Here is a 22,587-nt window from a genome sequence, read left to right on the forward strand (position 1 = left end):
AAACTCAGTCAAAGCTGCTTTTGGCTGGCTGGGCAGTAGTAAATTATAGCACCATGACGCGCTCTGTCTGTAATCTAGGTTTGAACCTAGTCAAATGGGGTTCTGGTCACTTTGGTCAGGTGCAAGCATTCCAATCAATTCACTTGAATCCACCCCCAAATGGATAACAGTTCACGACTAGAACTTTGCCCATCAATTAATGGTGGTGTTCAAAAAGACGACAAGGGCAGGTGGTATGAGAAATGGAGTTATCACAGTGGTGCAGCCACAGGGCAAAGAGGGCACCCACACTTCAAGCTTGATTTTAGCTGTCTTGCTGGGTAATTGAGGTTTAATCCCGACTCTTGGCAGGAAGTGCAGGTTTTTAACCAGATATGAAAGAAACATTTTAAAAATTCCTCACTTTTGAGTAGCATAAAAATTCTACTACTCGCCCCCTCCTCAAATAAATACGAAATCCTGCACAACATTCTTTTCAAAGAAATTAACTACTTTCAATTACAATTAATAATTTCCTGTCTATTTTGGATACCGATAATAGATTGTACATTCCTGCAATTAGTTTATGTTTTGCCTCCCCTCCCAACCCCAAAACCCCTTAAATATTTTTTACACTTATAAAAACCTTTATCTTGCATCTTAAGGATTAGTTTTGTTGATAAAACCTTCGAGTACTGCCATTCTAAGTTAAATAAAAGTGTCATAAAGAAACACTTATCAGCAGCATCTATCTAGCCACACAGATGCAGTTCAATGAATCTTCAAAAGTCCCATGAATCTGCTTACTGAAAGTGAAGCTCGGCAAATAAATGTAATTTCCATTTTTGCAACAGTAAAACATTTTCTAAACTACTATGGCAGTCTCTTGTAAAGGTGGAGGACTGCATGGAGTAACTTATCACTGCTTCTTAAATTCAGATTTCTTTTTAAGAAGTTCTAAAATGGTTTGTTCCATACTTTAAAAGGTCATAACCTGAAATATAGATTTAAGGCGGCCAGGTGGTAGTTGTTCTTTATACTAGGGTCTTGAAGACTGACTAAATGATTAAGAGGACCCATATGAGACATGATGCTTCTTCTACACCTTTCACAGAACCAAAGAGCCCCTTTGAGGTTAGCCATTTGCTGTTGCTCATGCCTCATTCCTGCCTTTACATTCAATTATTCCAACACACTCCTGGCTGGTTCGCCCATATATTACACTCTGCAAACTTGAGGTCATCGAAAATTCTGCTGCATAAGTCATAACTCGCAGCAAGTCCCATTTCCTTATCGCCCCTGTGCTCACTGACCTACATTATTTCCCAGTAATAAGGAAATCTCCAGCCTCGCAATTCTGAGATATCTGAGCTCATCTACTTCTGGCCTCTTGTACTTCCCTAATTTTAATATTTCTACAACTGGTGGCCATGCCTTTAGCTGTCTAGGCCCCAAGCTCCGGAATACCCTCCCTACACTAATCCACCTTCCTATCTCACTTTCCACCTCGAAGGAAAACCTACCCCTTTGACCAAATTTTTGGTTCTCCCACCTAATGTCTCCTTTCATGCCTTAGTATCATGCTTGGTCTTATAATGCCCCTTTGAAACACTTTCCTAAGTGCTCTATAAATATAGGTTGTAGCTTTTATGCATCTCCCATGATGCCTCCTCTTCACAGCATCTATGCGGTGAGTACACACTTGAGTGACCTACTTATCAACTCATCGGTCCTCTGCTGAAGGCTTTGCCCATAATGATGGGATGGTCTATTCAATGGTTCATCAATGTTCTCACTCGATCACTGCAGTTTCTCAGCTTTGCCGGTGACAGGGATGATATCTCCAAAACCCAGGGGCTGGATTTTATGTGCTCCCCTATCACAGGGTGTATATTTGTCGGGAAGCAAGGAGGCCCCTAAAATTAGATGGGTGGCAAGCCCATGCCTTCCTGCCCATCCTGACCCAGTCCCTATAATATGGTGGCTTGGCGGGCGGGCTCCAAAGTTGGCCAATTGACCCATGTTTCATGCTGCCCATGCCATGAAGCGGTTGGTGTAGGCCGGTTGGTGGGAGTAAGGAGCCCGCTTTTGAAAAATAATTTTGGAAAGGGAGTTGGGGGGGTAGCGGGCACCGCATTCGAGGGCTGCCTTTTGCATATCGGGGACATCCCCTCTCCTGCCAAATGTTACTCCCTCTTTATTCCTCCCATCCTGACCTCCAAAACCTGCCCACCAACCTTGCCAACGCCACTCCACCCCCTCCCCCGAATTCCCTGATCCTCCCCCCACCCCCGTCCTAAAAGCCTGGGCTTACCAGGCTCTGGAATCCATTGAAGTTCTTCACGGGACTGCTTGCAGACCCAGTAGTGCTCGCCACTCAGGTCTGACATGGCTGGCCAATCAGGTTGGCTGGCAGCTTTCGAGGGCAGGGCTTGTTCCCACTGGAGGGGTGAAAGTCCCACTCTCAGCCTGTTTAGCCCACCCTCAGTGTGAAATCGCTGAGAGGGGAGGGAGGCTTTTTTTTCAGCCCGTAGGCTTCCAACAGACTTTTGCAATGTGCGGGCGAATAGGCACTCTGCACCCCGCCCCCCCCCCACCCCCGCAACCCCCCCAAACTCCCACCCCTCCCAACGCTACCCCCCCCCCTCCAAACAGGTGAAAATCAGCCCTGGGAGTTTAACATTCAAACTAATTAATGGTTTGTTCAGTGATGGGGAGTTCCAGCCCACTATAAAATTGCTTCTTCGCTCTGCTCTCATTACCATTACTAAGTGGATGTTGTTGATAACACTCGTTTCTAAAGCAGTTTCACAATGAGCAGGCTGACCATCCTACTTCAAATTAACGTCACTGCAAAATGTAGGATGTGCATTAGCTGTGCACAGCATGTCCGCAGCGTACGGCCACGGGTCACCTTCCACCCATTGTCCCATTCCTAGCAAACAGATGCCGTGTTGCACATCAACATCATTGCAAAGCAGCTCATACGCCAACCCAATTTCTCATTGCCTAGTTTATAACCACAGTATGCGGTGAAGATTGCACAACATAACTAAAGCATAGGCATCCAAAATGATTTCAAATGGCGTGGTATTCTCAAACATCCAACGCCACGAGGGAAAGCCACAGTCTGCCTACCACCAGGCCCGCAGTTCTAGTTCCCAGTGACAACCACGCCAGCGCTTTGCCACCTTCATATGGTTGCAGAATTTCTACCTTATTTATTTTGTAACCTCATTTCTCCCTGTAAGATAAAAACCCACATGGGAATGAATTTAGAAGAATGAGGTTGCAACTGAGAAATTTCCATCTACTTTTAAGTTCCTTAAAGACGTTGTGACCATACCTTCCAACTGCATTTTACGTAGCAGTATTTACAGGACATAGACAGGCCATTTGGCCCTGGTGGTCTTCACCAGTGTTTACGTTCCACCAGAGTCTCCTCCCATCCTTTTTCACCTAACCCCATCAACATATCTTTCGATTCCTTTCTCCCTCACGTAATCATCAAACTTCCCCTTAAATGTATCCATGCCACTCACCTCAGCTACTCCTTGCGGTAGTGAATTCTACATTCTGACCACTCTCTGAATAAAGGAGTTTCTCGTGATGTCTTGAATTAATTTGCCGCTATTAAATTGGATCCAGTTTGCACTTCAGGTTATTTAGGGAGCAGGAGTCATTGATGATCTTTAAGTCAGATTTTTTTCAGAAACAGGAATGTGTTAGTTTTTAAAAAAAATTAACAGTTGGATTTTGTCGTAAAGGAGGATTTGTGTTTATAGAGCACTGTTAAGGGCCTCATGACTCCACAAAGCACATAACAACCAATGAAACATAAATCATGCAAATATCATTCACCTCAGCTATTGGGAACAGGCAAATCAGCACAAGTCTAGATATAGAACATTAATTGCTTCACTTATCTTTCATCCAAACAGAAAGAGATTATATGAACTTTACAGGTTGAGCTAAGAACTGTTGGAGTGAAAAAGGGAACAAACACCCCATGCCAACACGGGTCAACTACACAACACAGTCCCACCGCTCATTTCGAAACAGCATCTTAACCACTTTTGTTGGATATCTGGCAATGGTGAACATAGAAGACACTGTATAAATCCAAACTAAGTCTTTCCTTGAAACAAATACGTAGGATCTTCTAACTGTTTTAAGTTTTACTGCTGGAAATTCCTACCTTTCAATATCAGCACAGAGCTATCAGGCTGAATAATATTTTCTCTGTATGACCTAACAATAAGCAAATACCAGGTCAATGTGCTGATTTTCCTAACCTATCTCCAATATTCTGGTTTTGCACACTAATGCTAATACTAGTTTATCTGCCCAAATAATCATGCCCTTTTGTTCATCCTGAGCTTGTGAAAATCACCATACAAAGGCCACCTTTTCTATTTTAACTGAAGTAGAGATTGCAACTGAGGGTTGGTGAGCGGGGGGAGTGGGGGAGCAGTGTGAACTGAACAAAAGGCGGTGTAAAATGTCAAAGGCCTCCTCATGAAGGACCTTGACGTTAAATGAGGCAGTTAACTACATCTATGCACAGCACATTGAGTAAATGCGTCCATCAATTGCATAGAAAACATGGCAAATGAACATGATCAAATCCACATCAATGGAAGCAGATAAATCCTTCATTGGCTGTAAAACGCTCCTGAATGGTGTTACATAAATGCAAGTCTGTCTTTTTTTTTAAGATCTAGGATTCCGCTCCCTACATCCAATTTTATATTACGTCTGGCTCATACCTGTCCTCATTAACTTTCATAACTCTCTATGCCCAGCTCATTGATTCGATCATAGTCCTCCTTTACAAACTGTTCTGTAAGCTTTCTATCACCTTATTACTGCAACTCTTCCAGCCCTATGTTCTAGCTCGCAATATCTGAATTTTGTGCACTTTACGCTATCCTCTGCCTCAGCCATCTTGTTCCTACAATATTCCCAGGCTGTTCTGCCTTGCTACATCTCTCATCTTCAAACACTTACTTAAAACATGTGCCACTGACCACATCCTTTGGTTAGCTGTCTGGGTATCTTTTCCCCAGGCTCTTTTCCTCATTTCTGCTCAGTTCCACATCTCATCACTTTGGGATGTTTTGGTACACTAAAGAAACTGTACAGCTCTGATGAAGGGTCGTTGACCTGAAATGTTAACTTTCTCTATCCACAGGTGCTGCTAGACCTGCTGAGTGTTTCCCGCACTTTCCGTTTTTATTTCAGACTTTCTAGATCCGCAGCGTTTTGTTGCTTTTGGATACAAGTCCAAGTTACACTGGTCAATATTGTTTCCGATGCAGTTTGAACGTGCATTAGTTTGTTAAAGTGAAACTCTTTCCTTACTTTCTGTGTATCGATGTCCTTTCTAGTAGCCTCCATTATTTTGTGTATTTTATCTCGTTCTTGTTCAGCTTCATTTAGTTGAGTTATGGTATCCTGAAGCTCGGACTCTTTTTGCTTAGAAAATAAAAGAAATACGCAGGCATTAAAACAAATCAAGAACATTCCAGGTAACGACTGCTCACCTGTCAATAACTCAGCTTACCTCTTTGTGTTCATCCCTTCTGTCCTTAATGTATCTCTCAATTTCTCTTGCATAAGCATCAATATTTTTTACTTTTTCTCTTATTTCATTTATCTAGAAAAAAAAGTCACAATTGAAGAATACGCCTTTAATTTATAAATTCTGCTTTTCTTCCACACAAAACCCTTCTGTGCATCTGCACTCTTGATGCTTTATAAAGCACAACTTCATGGCAAAGCGAATAATATCCCAGTGTCTGAGGAGTTTCTTCCAAGAGCTCTCCCACACTACTCGGTAGGTTACAATTAAAAGAAACTGGTCACCTGATAGGCAATTCCTTTCTCCGCACCTAATCTAAATCTCTCTTTTTGTAATATTAAAAAAAATCAGAAAAAATGGTAGCGTTCAGCGATTTTTTTCAACTCCCCCTTTTTTAGTTCTAATTCTACAAGCTGCTCCTCTTCGCTACACCAAGGCTCACCTCATCCATTTTTCAGGGTCTCAAAACTGTCGTATTCCTCCCTTCCCTCTATTATTCCTTCCTCATGCCATCTTCAGGCTTTTAAAGTACAAGTTTGGCCGTCACAACCTCTGCTTTCTAATTTACGTTTTCCTCTCGCCCATTCATTATGGGAACCCTGCAACTTGCTTCCCTGAAAACTGGGATCATAAAAGAAGCTTGGCCTAATTGCCAGAAAATGAAAGCCACAGTCTTAGAATTAGAATCCATTTATAAAATGATTGTTCTTATCTATATTAAGTGCCCAAAGGGATATTTGTGCGTTGTTTTTAAAAAGAAAGAGGGGATCTGCAATCCGCTGGTGGAAGGTACAATTAAAATTGGTCAAGATTTGTCCCCTTGCACCCAGGTGAAATGAAAAAATTGGTGTGGAACTCACTACCACAAGGTGTAGCATGGCATGGAGGTGAATAGCAAGGGTGCATTTAGGTGGAAGCTTGATCAACATATAGGGAGAAAGGAATAGAAGATTGTCATGATTCGGGTTTAGAAGAGGAGGGGGGTTGGAGGCTCAGGAGGAGCATGGGTCATTGGGCCGAATGGCCTGTTTCTGTGTCATATGTTCTTCGTAATAAACCACCAAACTGAGACATGCACATTTGAGCCCAGCAGCCCTTGGCTGCAATTCAAAACCTTTTGATTGGGTTTCAAGCAAAGTACGTTATGCCTGACCTTCTCTTGCCTCTCCCTGAAGCTTCTATTTTTTCTCTCTATCAGGTCCTGTTTTTCTTGTTGTAGTTTATCGACAGCTGCCGCTAGTGGAGATAACTGTTCCTTAGATTCCTGCAAGAGAGCAAACTCATTTTAATGGACATCCATTTCATTCATTCTTGACAAATATGTTACGATAAAATTGTACACCACGTGCAGTTATTCCAGTTTTACTTTGGGCTCATGCATTTAATGGGGCTCATTGTTCTAACAACATTGACTAAGTGGTTTCTCAGTCGAAGGGTGTGTTTGACACCTAGCTCCAATTTTACCTCCTAAAGGCAGTTTACACAGGATAAGTTGCAGCTCTACAGCCCCCACCAGTCCTCATGTATCCTGCTTCACTGGTCAAGCTTCATGTAAGTCTTTACAGTGAATGATGATAGACCACTTTTTTTTATTCATTCACGGGATGTGGGCTTCACTGGCTAGGCCAGTATTTATTGCCCATCCCTAATTGCCCATCCCTAATTGCCCTTAAGGTGGTGGTGAGCTGCCTTCTTGAACCCTGCAGTCCATGTGGTGTAGGCACACCCACAGTGCTGTTAGGGAGGGAGTTCCAGGACTTTGACCCAGCGACAATGAAGGAACGGCGATATATTTCCAAGTCACAATGGTGGGTGGCTTGCCGGTGGTGGGGGGGAACTTCCAGGTGGTGGTGTTCCCATGTGTCTGCTGCCCTTGTCCTTCTAGATGATAGAGGTCATGAGTTTGGAAGGTGCTGTCCAAAGCCTTGGTGAGTTCCGGCACACTGCTGCCACTGTGTGTCAGTGGTGGAGTGCAAGTTTGTGATGGATGGGGTGCCAATCAAGCAGGCTGTTTGTCCTGGATGGTGTCAAGCTCCTTGGGTGTTGAAGTTACACACATCCAGGCAAGTGGAGAGTATTCCACACACTCTTGACTCGTGCCTTGTAGGTGGTGGAGTCAGGGAGCAAATTACTCGCCTCTCCTTTCCTAGCCTCTGACCTGTTCTTGTAGCCACAGTATTTATATGGCTGGTCCAGCTCAGTTTCTGGTCAATGGTAACCCCCACGATGTTGATAGTGGGGGTTTCAGCAATGGCAATGCCATTGAATGTCAAGTGGCGATGGTTAGACTCTTTCTTGTTGGAGATGGTCATTGCCTGGCACGGATGTTACTTGCCACCAGTCAGCCCAAGCCTGGATATTGTACTTGGGGTACTGCAGAGGGGAAGTGGGGAGGGGAAGGCAGGGAGGTGAAGGGGGGAAATGAAGAGCATCACAAGCCAAGCTCACTTCGTCTTGTACGTGTGCACTTTTAACTGCTGGGGGAACGAGGGGGTCACTCTGTGGTGATCAGGACTATGAAACGTAAGTTGACTTTTTCTTTCCTGCCCAGCATGGTGAAGTCACCAACACCAGCAAGGGATCAAAACTGCTGACTTTCCTGGTCTGTCTCATTAAAACTTACCCTAGCTGTGCGATAGCAATTTAGGCAATTTCTCCTGCTTTCAGTAAAGAGGTTGACAATGCCATCAGGGGAAATGAGAGGAAGATGGGCTGGAATAAAGTAACAAGTATGAGAGCCTCCAAAAGCAGCCTCACACAACCAGAGGAGATAGATTACGGGATGTTTGAATTCCCATGATGTTATAGATGTGGGCAGTGGACCTCTCAGTGTTGTATCCCTGTTACACAAGTAGCAGCTCCAACAGGTCCAGTTCCCCAGATTATTCCCATCATAATTTTCAAGTGCATAAATAAAAATGTAACCTGCTATTGCGCTGCAGCTCTAAATGTTCATGGTTAGAACCCACAAAGGAATAAATATTCCATCTCAAGTGTAAGAATTATGATAGTTAAGACACTGTGGGATAGTGTCTGAGCACCAGACAAGTGACTGCATTGTAAATGAACATGCAGTGGAAATAGCAGGATAACTAAATGAAACACGTGGTCCTAAAGGCTGCAATAGTTTGCTCTTGAAGGATATGAACAGTACCAAAAGCAACATACTCTTATTTCCCTCTGCAGGGACTGAATCTCTGTGGAAAATTCTGCGCTCTGATCCTCCAGCTGCTGACGTCGCTGCATATTGCTGGCAATCTGCAGTTTTTCAGCTCGGACCTCGTTGACGTTACTCTTCAGTAGCTGGATCTGCTCTTGCTGTTCTTGAATCATTTTCCGCTTCAGTTCGATTTTATTAGACACTACAATGGAAAGAGTGTTATCACAGCACACGCACATCAAAAGTCGAGTCTCTGCAAAGAGTTGCAGACTTTGTCAGTTCTTTACTAATATTCAAATAATAGTTTCACTCTGAAACTAGTCTGCATTACTGTTTCAGTTATAATGCGAAGACAACAACGTGTATTTACATAGCCGTCACCATTAGCAGAAGGGTCAGGACGAGGACACCATTTCAGGCAAATGGCAAAAGAATCAATGACGACATGAGGAAATAGCTTTTTTTCAACACATAATGAGCGGCTCAATCATCGCTTTCAAAAGGGACTTGGATAATTTACTGAAGAGAACATATTTGCAGGGCTACAAGGAATGGGCAAGGGAGTAGGATTGCTGAGTTGCTTGGGCAGAAAACTGGCATGCACATGATTGGCCAAACGGCCTCCTGATGTGCTGTAACTATCTATGATTCCATGAAGCCAAATCCCTATTTTACGTTCAAGGTCTCCGAAAAAAAAAATACAAAATACAAGTTTTCAAAAATACTGGGCTGGATTTTTACAGGAGGGGTGGGCAGACTGCTCACACTTCCCCACCCCCAAACCAACCCTGACAGCAGCACATCTAGATGAAGCCCACCCCAGCAGGCTAAAGCAAGCTCACAGTGGGACTTCCACCCCTCCCTCGAGAGCTAGCAGTCCCAAGCAGCTGGAGACACCACCACCACCAACATGCCACTGCCCCCACTTCGTTCCTCGCTACACGCTCTCCAAAACTGCCCCACCCTCCCCCCCGCCTCCCTTTTACCCCTTCTCGGACTCTCGGTTCCTTCCCTGTCCCAAGCAGCAGCGGAGCTCAGCGACGGGTGCTGCCAGGACCACAAGGAGGAGCAGGAAGAAGAGCGATGGCTGCTGGGCCCAGGGAAGTTGCTGGCTTTTGGGGCAGGGAAGGAACCGAGAGCCCGAGGAGGGGTAAAAGGGAGGTGGGGGGGGAGGGTGGGGCAGTTTTGGAGAGCGTGTAGCGAGGAACGAAGTGGGGGCAATGGCATGTTGGTGGTGGTGTCTCCAATGCGCACAGGGCACCTCTGGAGTGATGTGTCCCCCCCACCCCCACTCAATCCTACCTCTTTTTCAACTTGGCCTCAAAATAAAAGACAGCTCACTCTCACCTGTCTGCCCTTGCCAACCGTGTTATGACGTGCGCAGTGTACTATCCCTATCAACTGGATTGGTCACAAGCTCAATTGGCCTTTAATTATTTATTTAAATGCGGCAGGTGGGCTGCCGATTTTGGAGTCTGCCCACCTAACTTATTATAGGGGATGTTTGGGGTGGGCGGGAAGATGGTGAGCTGGGAACCCTCATGTTTTATGCGCTCCCCACCCCACCCCACGACCAGCGGCCCCTGTTAAATCCAGCTCATTAAAACTTGCTTCCCATCAGGAAGAGAATTTCAGTGGCCATCGGGGGAAAGAAGTTGGACTGTGCGAACAAAAGCAGACGAGGGATCGTGGAACTACGCACAAAGACATTCCACTTTGACCACTGCCCCTCAGCGATTACAACTGCTATTCCTCGCTTCGGTAAAGGATATCCAACATTTGTAAAGAAAAAAAAAACATTTGATTTTCAAAGGGAGCTGAAGGATCAAAGTTTCAGTTTAAAAATGAAATAATTTTAGCCCTTGTGGTAGCATTTTCCTTCATTGATGCACAAAGCCACGATCAGAGATATCTCATTACTGGAAAGTATCGCCACAACGCATCATCCCAGTCATAACATCTACTGACAGTATTTCCACTGCAGGCTCAATCTTTGCTGATCTACAGATGATGAGATTCTTTAAGTTCTCTATTTAGCCTTAAATTCCAACACATGCAAAAAAAAACTCGAACTTACATGCATAATCCCAATGACTGTGCAATAGATCATGCATTAGCAAGCAAAGTCAAATATTTGACAATTTATGATACTCCTGCCTGCCAAGAGCGTTAGGTTCCAGGGGCTAAACAATCTGGGCTATCGAAAACATTAGTTTGAATCAAAATGCAGTGTGGTTCAACGCAGTTTCATCTAATCTTCATCTAATAAAGAAATAAATTGCACTGTAGCACAATCTTTTGAATCCGCAGGGAATCCCAGAGATGAGTAACTAGTCACTTGTTTCATAATGGTTTATTTGTTTGTTCTTCCATGGGATGTGGGTGTCGCTGGCAAGGCCAGCATTTGTTGCCCATCCATCCCTATTTGCCCTTGAACCAAGCGGCTTGCCGGGCCATTTCAGAGGGCAGTTAAGAGTCAACCACATTGTTGTGGGTCTGGAGTCACAGACAGGCCAGACCAGGTAAGGACGGCAGATTTCCTTCCCTAAAAGACATTAGTGAACCAGATGGGTTTTTACGACAATTGACAATGGTTTCACGGTCACTATTACTGAGACTAGCTTTTAATTCCAGATGTTTTATTAATTGAATTCAAATTCCACCAGCTGCCATGGCGGGATTTGAACCCATGTCCCCAGAGCATTAGCCTGGGCCTCTGGATTACTAGTCCAGCGACATTACCACTACCCCGCTATCTCCCTCAAAGGACTCAGGGCAATCAGAAAATGAGATAAACAAAGAGTTTTGGTGATGTTTAGGCTCTGGGAGCATTCCCTCCTTTTCCTCGAATAATGCCATGGGATGTCTTATGCCCCCACCCTTGTTTAACATCGCTTTCAAAAGATAAGATCTCTAATGATGGTCAGTGCCAGTATAGATCATGCGCTCAATTCCTGAAGTGGGACTTGAAGACAAGTATGCTTGGCATGAGTGCTACCACCTGAAGAAGCTGATACTTGGGATACATTTTTAAAACAAAACTGATTAAAATCCATCACTCTGTGTGCCCTTAATATCGAGGGCTGTGCAAGTTATTAAACATCACAACAAACAACGAACTGAGTTAAAATGCTTTCCAATAATATTTGTCCGGTCACACATTAGCTCAGTCTGGTGAGCCGTTTTTATATTTGCCTTTCAATAGAAAGAGGGTTCCCCAGTAGCAGCTCTCAGTAAATTCACATTATGGTTGTCTCTGGGTATGCAATTGCTGTGCACCAAGGCTTCTCGAAATCCAACTTCAGTGCAGCTTTATAAAACAGCAATACAATCTCATTACTAAATGCTGTGCGGCAAAACTTGCCACATGAATTAATGCTGGGAAATTAACAATCACTAGTTACTAGTCCAATTTATGATTGTTGAAGAAAGTTCAACTTTCCGGTCAGGAAGATTTTGCTGATTGGTGGCTGCACTCAAACCACCCTTGAATTTCAGAATTGAACTCAAACCATTCTCAGGACCGCTACAGCCGACACTCCCATTTTTACCATAGGCGCGCCAGGCTCTGTTTTTATACAAGGCTCAAAAGATAGCAAATGTGCAAGACTGGCTGCCTTATTCCAATTGTAAATTGCTGATCCATATTTCACATTGGTGCCAATTAAAATCAAATTCTAAGCGACTGGTGCTATTCACTCCTGCCACTTGTGGGGAAATCCTGGAATCTGCTTATAAGGACGAAAACCCAGTGATCAAATTTAACTAGTGAGGTTCCTCATCGAGTTACGGAGAGTGGGGAAGAAAGTAAGTGCGCTGTCTCTGGGAGAGTTGGCTCCAGGACAGCACGATGATGATGGCTGTTTGGAATAAAGTCCTAACTAAACGACAGACTGTAGTCTGAAAGCTGAGCCAGGCAAGACTGCACTGCGGCTTCGATTTAAGGCTGCACTGCTGCTTTAACGCTGCACCGCGGCTTCAATTTAAGGCTGCACTGCTGCTTAAAGACTGTATCGCTGCTTCGATTTAAGGCTGCACGACTCCAGGGCAATATTATTATTGACTTGAGATAAAAGCAGTAGCTCTGAGGAAGGGTCGTACAGACTTGAAATGTTAACTCTGTTTCTATCTCTACAGGTGCTGCCAGACCCGAGTTTTTTCAGCATTTTCTGTTTTTATTATTATTATTGACTGAGTCAGGTTGGTTGCTCATTGGTGACCTGGATGATCAACTTGTTACTGGGCTGGAATTTATGCCATTTAGGGGCAGATGCTCATTGAAGCTAATGACCTAATGGTGATCTGAAGGACGCCAACAGAAAGCTTACCAATGTTGTGTGCTGGGAAGTACATGGTTTTAGCTAGTTAAACCTAATCAGTAATCCTACACGCTAGAAGGTGCCTAAGCTTGGGCTACTGCCAATCCACAAACAATCCCTTTGGACTTGGGTAAGTGTGCATGCCCATATTAGGAGTTGTGTATGAACTCCATTTCAGGCAGGTTTCTCAGCAGGTTTGCCTGGAGAATCTCAAGCACGGTGAGGCTCCATGCCACTTGTAAATAACCTGAGCTGACTGGCTGGCATGGGCCACATGTAGGGAAATCCAAGCATTTGCGCAATTCACAATTACCTTCATTTTTTTCTTACCTGTCTCTACCTGAAGTTGCTTCTCTTGCTTCTCCTGGTTGACCTGCTGCATTGTTCTGTTCACATCTACTCCCTGAAGCTTGGCAGCCTGCTGTGCAATCTTGCGTTCAACATCCCTCAACTCCATCTGATAGAGTGACAAAGAGCCCACGGTCAACAGTCACAACAGAGTCGAATCATGAATCATGGGAGACCATTCAGCCCAGTCAGCCTTTGCTGACACGTTGAAAGAGCTATCCAATTAGTCCTATTCCCCTACTCTTTCTCCATAGCTCTGCAAGTTTGTATTAAATCTCCATTTGAAAGTTATTACTGAATCTGCTTCTACCATTCTTTCACCTAGACCTTAGTTAGCTGCAGAAAAAAACTTCTTACTTACCCTTTGGTTCTTTTCACAATGACCCTAAATCTGTCCCCTCTGGTCATTGACCTACTGCCATTGGGAGTAGTTTCTCCAAATCTATCAAACCCCCATTTTGAACACCTCTACTAAATCCCCCTGCTAACCTGCCCTGCTCTTAAAAACAACCGTAACTTCACTGGGTCTCTACACATAACTGAATTCCATCATCCCTGGTACCATTCTCGCCAATCTCCTTCGGCACTCCCTCCCAGTTCTTGACATCTTTCCAAAAGCGTGGTCCTCAAAATCAAACACGCTACTCCAGCTCAGGCCTAACCGACATGATTTATCGAGGTTTTGCATCCGTCATTTATCAAATGCATAGACGAGAAAGGCTGGAGTAATAAGGCAGCTGCCTTTTAGGCACATGAATTCTTGTTCATACCTGTTTCCCAGCCCCCCTCTTCCAATTTTCTCTTCTCCATTCTGATGTGACGACTTACGTTGGGACATAACTGTGTGGAGGACTGGCACCCTTTGCTTCCACGAGTACCAATTCTTCATGTATTAGCCTAGATGGTGATTCAATAAGCCATTTGACATGGGGTATTCACGTGCCCCCTCTCTTCACCTGACAAAAAACATTAGCTTTTCCATCAAGGGTTACTGACAGTAATCGGGATGGAAACATTGACTGGTTGTCACCCTTCCTAGCGGGAAAATATGGAAAATAATCGTAGGATTCCCACCACTGCCCCAACAAAATCAGCGTTTAAACCAGGAACCACCCCGGTCTGTATTATTTTGTCCCACACAACTGAACCATCCAGAAAGCTTCCTCAAACTCGCTCTTACTAAATTTAAAAATCACCAGTTTAAAAAACAAAATTTTAACTATTGATTTTTGCTTTCTAGATTTAGTTCCATAACAATCTGGAGCCAGTTGGGAGTAATTAGCTCAGTCGAAAGTAAAACAGCTGAAATACAACGGAAAATGCTGGAAATACTTAAAAGGTCGATGACCTTTCATCACAGTGGGTCAAAATCCTGGGACTCCCTCCCTAACAGCACTGTGGGTGTACCTACACCACATGGACTGCAGCGGTTCAAGGCGGCAGCTCACCACCACTTTCTCAAGGGCAACTAAGGATGGGCAATAAATGCTGGCCTAGCCAGCAAAGCCCACGTCCTGTGAATGAATTGGAAAAAAAAAATCAATCCCGGATCAACCTGCGACATTTATTGTTTTCGCTCCACAAATGCTGCCTTACCTGAGTATTTCCAGCATTTTCTGTTTTATTTCATATTTCCTGCATTACCAGTATTTCGCTTTTGTGAAAGAATTGAATTGTGCATAGTTGCTCATAGCGTTAATGAAAACAGGCCCGAGTCTTCTGAAGAGGAGCAATCATCTTCGGGGTTGTCGCTCTGCTTGAACTTTCTCCCGACTTAATGCTTCTCCGCATTTGTTGTCGGATCTTCTGAGCCCGGGGTTTACTGGAAATGCAATCCCTCAGACAGCTCTGTAGCAGCAAAGCAGAATCCAGGCCGGTGGGGGTGGGAGGGGGGTGGAAGACGGGACATGTCCCCTTTTTATGGCACCAACCACAGTTTAAAAGGTCCAGTTTGAATGTTAGCGCATGGATGTTAGTGAATGGGTGAGTGGATGAATGAGTAAATGGGTAGGGCGGTAAGGTGGTTGAGGTAGATGGGCAGGGTGGTAGTCAAGTCAGCACTCGGGGTCGTTGGGGAGAGGACAGACACTTCAGGGAAGGTAGTTGGAGGTCTTTGGGGATGGGTTGTGGGTCAGTTCTGGAGTTACCCAGGAGTTAGATTAGGTTTCTTCTGTTTAACATTTCCTGGGTAACCATTCAAGTAAGTAAATCAGAACTGTCCAAAGTCTTTGGCTCCAGCTCAGTGAGGATCCGGGGAGCAATGGAATTGCCCACTGGAAGTTGAAACTTCCCAGGCAGTTCCCATGGAGGTCAATGGGTCAGGACTTCCACAGGGCCCCAATGTGCATCTTCAGTTGTAGTCTGGTCTCTGACATCCCAGAGATTGGAAGATTTGGGCCATTATATTTATGGCCTTGGTTTTGGTCTCTTCATAATATTGGGCCAACAGATAAGGAAATGAATAATGTAGGCTATTAGGGTAAGGATCCCTTCAGAACTCAATGCTGATGCTGTTTTTAGAAATTACACGAGCGCTAAGTTAACATCTCACTATAAACTAACAAATTGACAACATCTTGATTTGACTTTTAAAAAAGATGAATACAGTTACATTTTGAGTTTATTGAGTGAGCCATGTTGGGAAGATTTTTTGAGCACAACTGTGCAAGGTAGCAGAGTTATGAAAGAGACACCATAACGAAGAAAGAGGCTGGGAGCATGCCAATGTAACGATACTTGTTAATTTAGCTCCCTCACATGGTCATGCTCAGTAAGTCAACAAAGTCAGTCCAGATATCAACACGACTCAGTTTAAACAAAGCGTGTGAAAAACAACTCAACAGAAAAGGCAGGGGGGAATTTGGATGGGAAAGATTAAAACAAGTTAAAGCTAATCCTGCTTCCTGTCAAAATGTTGACTTTTGAAAGGGGCATTGATGGAGAGTGCCTCCCTCTTTGAGAAAGCATTAAGAAAACATATTTTGTTGAGTATCATCAGCCCAAGATGCCTCTTCTGATGAAAACGGCTAAATACCTGTTACTTCACATAACTGAAGAACGAGTGAATGAATTGCCACAATGCACGTCATGAGACTGTTACAAAATCTGGGCCCGCCCTTAAGTTTTTTTTGCGTTTACAGGTGGTGATCAATCCTAATCGTGCATCTTAGGTTTAAGTTTAGGAGTGTGCTGAATATCTAACTGTATGAAAGGCAATCCGAGGGCCCAATAACAACACTCCCTTTAATCTTAACTGGATATGTATCCTCCACACACAAACCTTTCCAGTCTTTTTGAAGGATGACTGAGAAAACACTTTGCAAAACAAGCCAATATCAGAATGGTTAAGCTGCTTTACTCCACAGCAGGCAAACATCATTGCAATTGAAATGCTTTAATTTATTCAGCACCTGCCTTCACACAATAGTACAAAAGAATAGTGTGTCACATTCTCCCATATTAGTGGGGCCATCTTGTTTCACTTAAAATAAATCTTTCTGCCCCACCGGATTCTAAATTCGAGGCTGGTGAAAACTTGCCCTCTCAGATTTTTAAACAAAACTATCAGCAAGTATTTTTACCTCTGTTTTTTTTTTAAAAAAGAAAACTATCTTGCGTTCACAACTCAAGGGCCAGTACCAGGCAACTGAGCACCCAGGGCCTGGGATCTCCCAGAATAATAAGGTTACCAAGTTTATTGATTGTTTATAATTTTGGAGCAGTTTCAATAATCTAGTCTCTTAGCACGTTACGGCCTGCTGGTTCAGTGTTTCTTTTAAAAAAGTGCAAGTACACTTTAAATATCAACATTAAAACACAAACACTTCCCCGGTCCTTACTGTGAAAAAGCATCCAAACCTGACAAAACCAAACAACATAACATCAGTCGTTAATGATGGAGAAAAATCACATGCTCCCTGTTTTAAAAAAACAGAAGGGAGGTTTTCACCCCCATTACCTTCTTTCCCTTCAGGCACTCTCCCAGTGTTACATACCACACATTAGCCGAAGGGAAAGGCAGCTGACCTGCTCCAAAAAGCTGTGTCAATGACCATTGCCAACACGTGCAAAGAACAGCCTCAGAGTGAGGTGGTGCACGGCTTTCATCAATGCATTATTCCACGATAACAGTGACTCTTCAGTACACGCTGCATGGGAGTCTGTCCCTATCATTTACTAACAGTGCCCACTGCAAATGAAAATAGTGAATGAGAGTCATGATGAAGCAATAATTCAAGAGGAGCTGCAATGAGGAATCACAAGCATGAGGATCAGTAGCGTTACACTGATATAAATTTCCAAATTCGACCACGGTCTTGAAGTGGCTACAAATCTATGACAACTCACTTTTGTACAGCTCCTTTAACATAGGGAATAAAATTGAGTCCAGGCTCTTCACAGAAGTATTGTCACAAACATCAAATCCAGGCCAAAGAAAGTGACGTCAGGAGATGTGGTTAAAAGGCCGGTCAACAAGGCGATTTTCGAAGAGAGGTGAGGAGGCAGAAAGGTTTACAGAATGAATTCCAGAAATCGGGACCTCGTTGGCTGAAGGCACAGCTGTCGATGGTGGTGTAAAGGGATTTTGAGATGCACAAGAATCCAGAGTTGAAGGAACACAGGGTTCCTGGAGAATGCTGCGGGGAGAGAGGCGAGACCACAAATGCACTAGGACGTCAGGATGAAAATATTAAATCGGAGACGCTGGGGGACAGTGAAGGTCAGCAAGCATAAGGCTGATGGATAAATGGGATACATGATGCAGTAAAAGTACATGGGCAGCAGGGTTTTGCATCAGCTGAAGATTATGCAGGAGACAGGCTGGGAGGCCAGTCATTGGAATAGTAAAATCTGGAGGTGACAAAGGCATGGTTGAGGGTTTTGGTAGCGGTTGGCTGAGTCGGTCTGAATCAGGTAATTTTATGGAGCTAGAAGTAGGAGGAGTATGGGGTCAGAAATTCGGCTTGGAGTCAAATAACTCCACAGCCCACATTTTGCAATGTGTGTGGTGAGAGCTTTATTTCATTTGCGTCTATTTTTGCCAACAGTGGCAGTCATTACAGACCCTTAAGCCTCTGTGCTCAGTACTGAGATGTTCTTTACGCTGATGTAATCGCAAAAAAAAAATGGGAAATACGATGAAATAATATATAGTACATTACAGTGAATTACACAAAGGGTGAATAATGTTGATTTTGGTCTTTCTTTAGATCTTGCTTGGAGTGTTTGGCAAACACACACACACCTCAATTTTCTCTGCAGATATGAGTGCTGCAGATGTTCCCAGGTATGTGGAAATTTCCTTCAAACTCTCAGTCCTCAAACTTCCAAAAGACAGCGCCAGCTACCAAAAGAACATCAGTGCTCCCACAACAGAAATTTTTCATTATCATGCAAAAGACTGGTAATGCTGGTAAAGTCAGCAAAAGAACAAAAAATTCAGAATTCCTAAAAGCACGGCAGACAAGCAGGAAGCCTCAGCTACAGCGAGAGAGATTATCAGCAAGATTTCAAAGGGTGTCTGCCTATTGTTACCTGGTATCTCTCCATAAGCGATATGTCTTGCAGACACGATTTTGCGGTGCCTTCCTCAGATATGAAGGCAGCAAGAAGAGTCTCCTGTTCCTCAATGTCACATTTCAGGCGTTGGATATCTCGATTGATGCTTTGAAGTTTATTCCGCAACTCGGGTAAATCCTTTTCCTTAAGTTCGATCACCGTTTCCCTACAGAACAAAAAAGCCCCGAGGATTATTTCACTATTTCAGACACAAGAAAATAGTCTGACAAACAGCATTAAATCCAATTACCCCTCTAGAAACAAAGATTTTACTTGTTTAATCTATAATATGTATCCTGATGCTTGTGTGCACTATTATTGACTGATTACAGCACAGAAGGAGACCATTCATCCCCTTGTGCGCGTGCTGGCTCTCTGCAAGCGCAATTCAGCTAGTCCCACTCCACTGTCTTTTCCTGCAAGCCTGCAAACTTTTTTCTTCAGATAATTAACCACTTCCCTTTAAAAAGCCATGATTGAATCTGCCTCCGACACACTATTATGATCAGATGAGTTGTTGTTGAATGGCGACCCTCGCTTCCCACTTCTCGTTTGACTGTAACAGGGATTTTTGTGAAAAGGATATACTTGCCAATTCAGTGTTTAAACTGTTTATGTGCTGTGATCATAAGAGACACAATCAGGCAGGTTTTCTTGAGTTTTAACACAGAAAGAGGTTAGCTTTATTACACTTAACCCACATACACACACAGATTACAGGGTGGGGAGGATTGATTCAGTAAGTTAGAGTTCATGGAGATAAAAGGTATACAGCGTGCGGAGATTGGTTACTTGGCTGGCTTAAGATGAGTTCGGCAATCCTGCTCTTTCCCTCATCAATGAAATTTAAAGATGGAGGTGGCTGATATAACTGTTCTTCTGGAGACAATAGTGTCGGTTTGATTTCCTTCCACTCCGCCAGGGTGCCATTATTCAAGCTATTAGGTTTAATGATTTGTCTCCACCAGTTGAATACTTCACCAGATTGATTCCTGGGATGGCAGGATTATCATATGAGGAGAGATTAGGTCAACTAGGCCTGTATTCATTGGAGTTTAGAAGAATGAGAGGCGATCTCATTGAAACATGTAGTCTGGCTGGACAGATTGGATGTAGGGATGATGTTTACCCTAGCTTGAGGGGTGGGAGGGGTTCCAGAACAAGGGGTCACAGTCTCAGGATACGGACTACGCCATTTAAGACTGAGATGAGGAGAAATTTCTTCACTCAGACGGTGGTGGACCTGTGGAATTCTCTACCACAGAAGGCTGTGGAGGCCAAATCACTGAATATATTTAAGAAGGAAATAAATAGATTTCTAGGCTCTAAAGGGGTCAAGTGGTACGGGGAGAAAGCAGGAGTATGGCATTGAAATAGAGGTTCAGCCATGATCATATTGAATGGCGGAGCAGGCTCGAGAGGCTGAATGGCCTACTCCTGCTCCTATTATTTATGTTTCTAAAAGTAACTTGTACTGTGGATAAAGGGGAACCAGTAGATGTACTGTAGTTAAGATTTCAGAAGGCATTTGATAAGGCGCCACATCAAAGATTATTGCAGAACATAAAAGCTCATGGTGTAGGGGGTAACATGTTGGCATGGATAGAAGATTGGCTAGTTAACAGCCAACAGTCGGCATCAATGGGTCATTTTCTGGTTGGTAAGATGTAACGAGTGGTTTGCCACAGGGATCAGTGCTGGAGCCTCAACTCTTTACAATTAATATAAATGATTTGGATGAAGGGATGGATTTGTTGATGACACAAAGATAGGTAGGAAAGTAAGTTGTGAAGAGGGAATAAGGAGTCTACAAAATTATATAGATAAGTTAGGTGAGAAGGCAAAGATCTGGCAAATGAAGCATAATGTGGGAAAATATGAAATTGTCTATTTTGGCAGGAAGAATAAAAAAGCACATTATCTAAGTGGATAACGATTGCAGAGCTCTGAGACACAGAGTGATCTGGGTGTCCTAATGCATGTATCGCAAAAAAGTTAGTATGCAGGTACAGCAAGTACTTAGGAAAGCTAATGGAATGTTATTGTTTATTGCGAGGAGAATTGAATACAAAAGCAGGGAGGTTATGCTTCATTTATACAGTGCATCAGTGAGGCCACATCTGGAGTACTGTGTACGGTATTGGTCTCCTTATTTAAGGAAGGATATAAATGCACTGGAAGCAGTTCAGAGAAGGTTTACCAGACTAATAACTGGTATGGGCAGGTTGTCGAATGAGGAAAGGCTGTACAGGCCAGGCTTGTAGCCACTGGAGTTTAGAAGAGTAAGAGGTGACTTGATTTAAACATTTAAGATCCTGAGGGGTCTTGACATGGTAGATGTGGAAAGGATGTTTCCTCTTATGGAACAATCTAGAACTAGGGATCACTGTTTAAAAATAAGGGGCAGAATTTTCCACTCGGGCACGCGCCCAACCCGAATGACTGTAAAATGACGTGGGATGATGTCAGGCGAGTGTCCCGACGTCATCGGGCACTTGCACAATATTTCGGTCTGCGGCTCGCAAGAAATGTCAGCGTTCCCGCTGACAATTAAAAGGCCTTTAATCAATTCACTGAATTGAATTGGCAGATGGCAAAATTTGAATTCAATAAAAATCTGGAATTAAAAGTCTGATGATGACCATGAAACCATTGTCGACGGCTCTAAAAACCCAGCTGGTTCACTGATGTCCTTTAGGGAAGGAAATCTGCCGTCATTACCTGGTCTGGCCTACATGTGACTCCAGACCCATGGCAGTGTGGTTGACTGTTAAATGCCCTCTCAATGAGGGCAATTAGGGACGGGCAATAAATACTGGCCTAGCCAGCGACGCCCACACCCCATGAGAGAATAAAAAAAATAAATAAATATTCGCTGCCCGTCCAACCTTATGGCTGGTGGGAGGGCGAATAGGCCAAGCGGCCTTTGCGTTTTTTGCGAATCCTCACCCACAGGCGGGATGAGGTTTCAGCCACTGATTTAAAAAAAACTTTTGAGGCTCATTTTTAACATGTCCCGGCTCCTGCAACAGAGTCACATGAGGGGGACACGTTTTCCTAGTTTTTCCACGTCAAAAATCTTCAGCTCCCTGGGGCAGCTCTGTGCCTTCAGGGAGCTTTCAGTGAGTATACTCGCACACAAACGCTAACTGCTGCAATTGCCCTCCTCCCCCCCACCCCCCACCAAGGCAGCGCTGAACGTTTCTGTGCGATTCATGCTGACTTGCTGTTAATTGGCCAGTTAGTGAGAAATCGCGGACGTGCCCTATCAGGGGCAGCAGTCAGTTTTGCAGCTGCCCGACGAGGTAAAAATCCTGCCCAAAGGGTTGCTCTTTCAAGGCGGAGGTGGCGAGAAATTTTTCCTCTCAGGGGGTCATGAATCTTTGAAACTCTCTTCCTCAAAAGGCGGTGGAGGCAGAATCTTTGAATATTTTTAAGGCAGAGCTGGGTAGGTTCTTGATAAGCAAGGGGGTGAAAGGTTATTGGAGGTAGGCAGGGATGTGGAGTTGAGGTTCAAATTAGATCACCCATGATCGGAGTGAATGGTGGAAGGGGCTCAAAAGGCCGAGTGGCCTACTCCTGCTCCTAGTTCGTATTCAGCTTAGATTGGCGTCCTCTGATTCTGGATCCTTCTGCCA

General features: G+C 43.9%; 1 protein-coding gene across 3 annotated transcripts in view; it reads right to left on the reverse strand.

Annotated features, from left to right (window-relative positions):
* rad50 (RAD50 homolog, double strand break repair protein) overlaps positions 1-22,587 on the reverse strand; it is a 175,668-nt gene that overhangs the window by 46,958 nt on the left and 106,123 nt on the right. For all 3 annotated transcript variants that reach the window (XM_078551113.1, XM_078551114.1, XM_078551115.1), the window contains exons 15-20: positions 18,926-19,115; positions 13,373-13,499; positions 8,732-8,925; positions 6,717-6,827; positions 5,546-5,638; positions 5,344-5,457 (exon numbers count right to left, since the gene is read on the reverse strand). In XM_078551113.1, the coding sequence (XP_078407239.1) occupies positions 5,344-5,457; positions 5,546-5,638; positions 6,717-6,827; positions 8,732-8,925; positions 13,373-13,499; positions 18,926-19,115 (829 nt within the window). The remainder of the gene's footprint in view (positions 1-5,343; positions 5,458-5,545; positions 5,639-6,716; positions 6,828-8,731; positions 8,926-13,372; positions 13,500-18,925; positions 19,116-22,587) is intronic.

The sequence above is a fragment of the Cetorhinus maximus genome, chromosome 10 (genome assembly GCF_964194155.1).
Source record: "Cetorhinus maximus chromosome 10, sCetMax3.hap1.1, whole genome shotgun sequence".
Classification (NCBI taxonomy): Eukaryota; Metazoa; Chordata; class Chondrichthyes; order Lamniformes; family Cetorhinidae; genus Cetorhinus; species Cetorhinus maximus.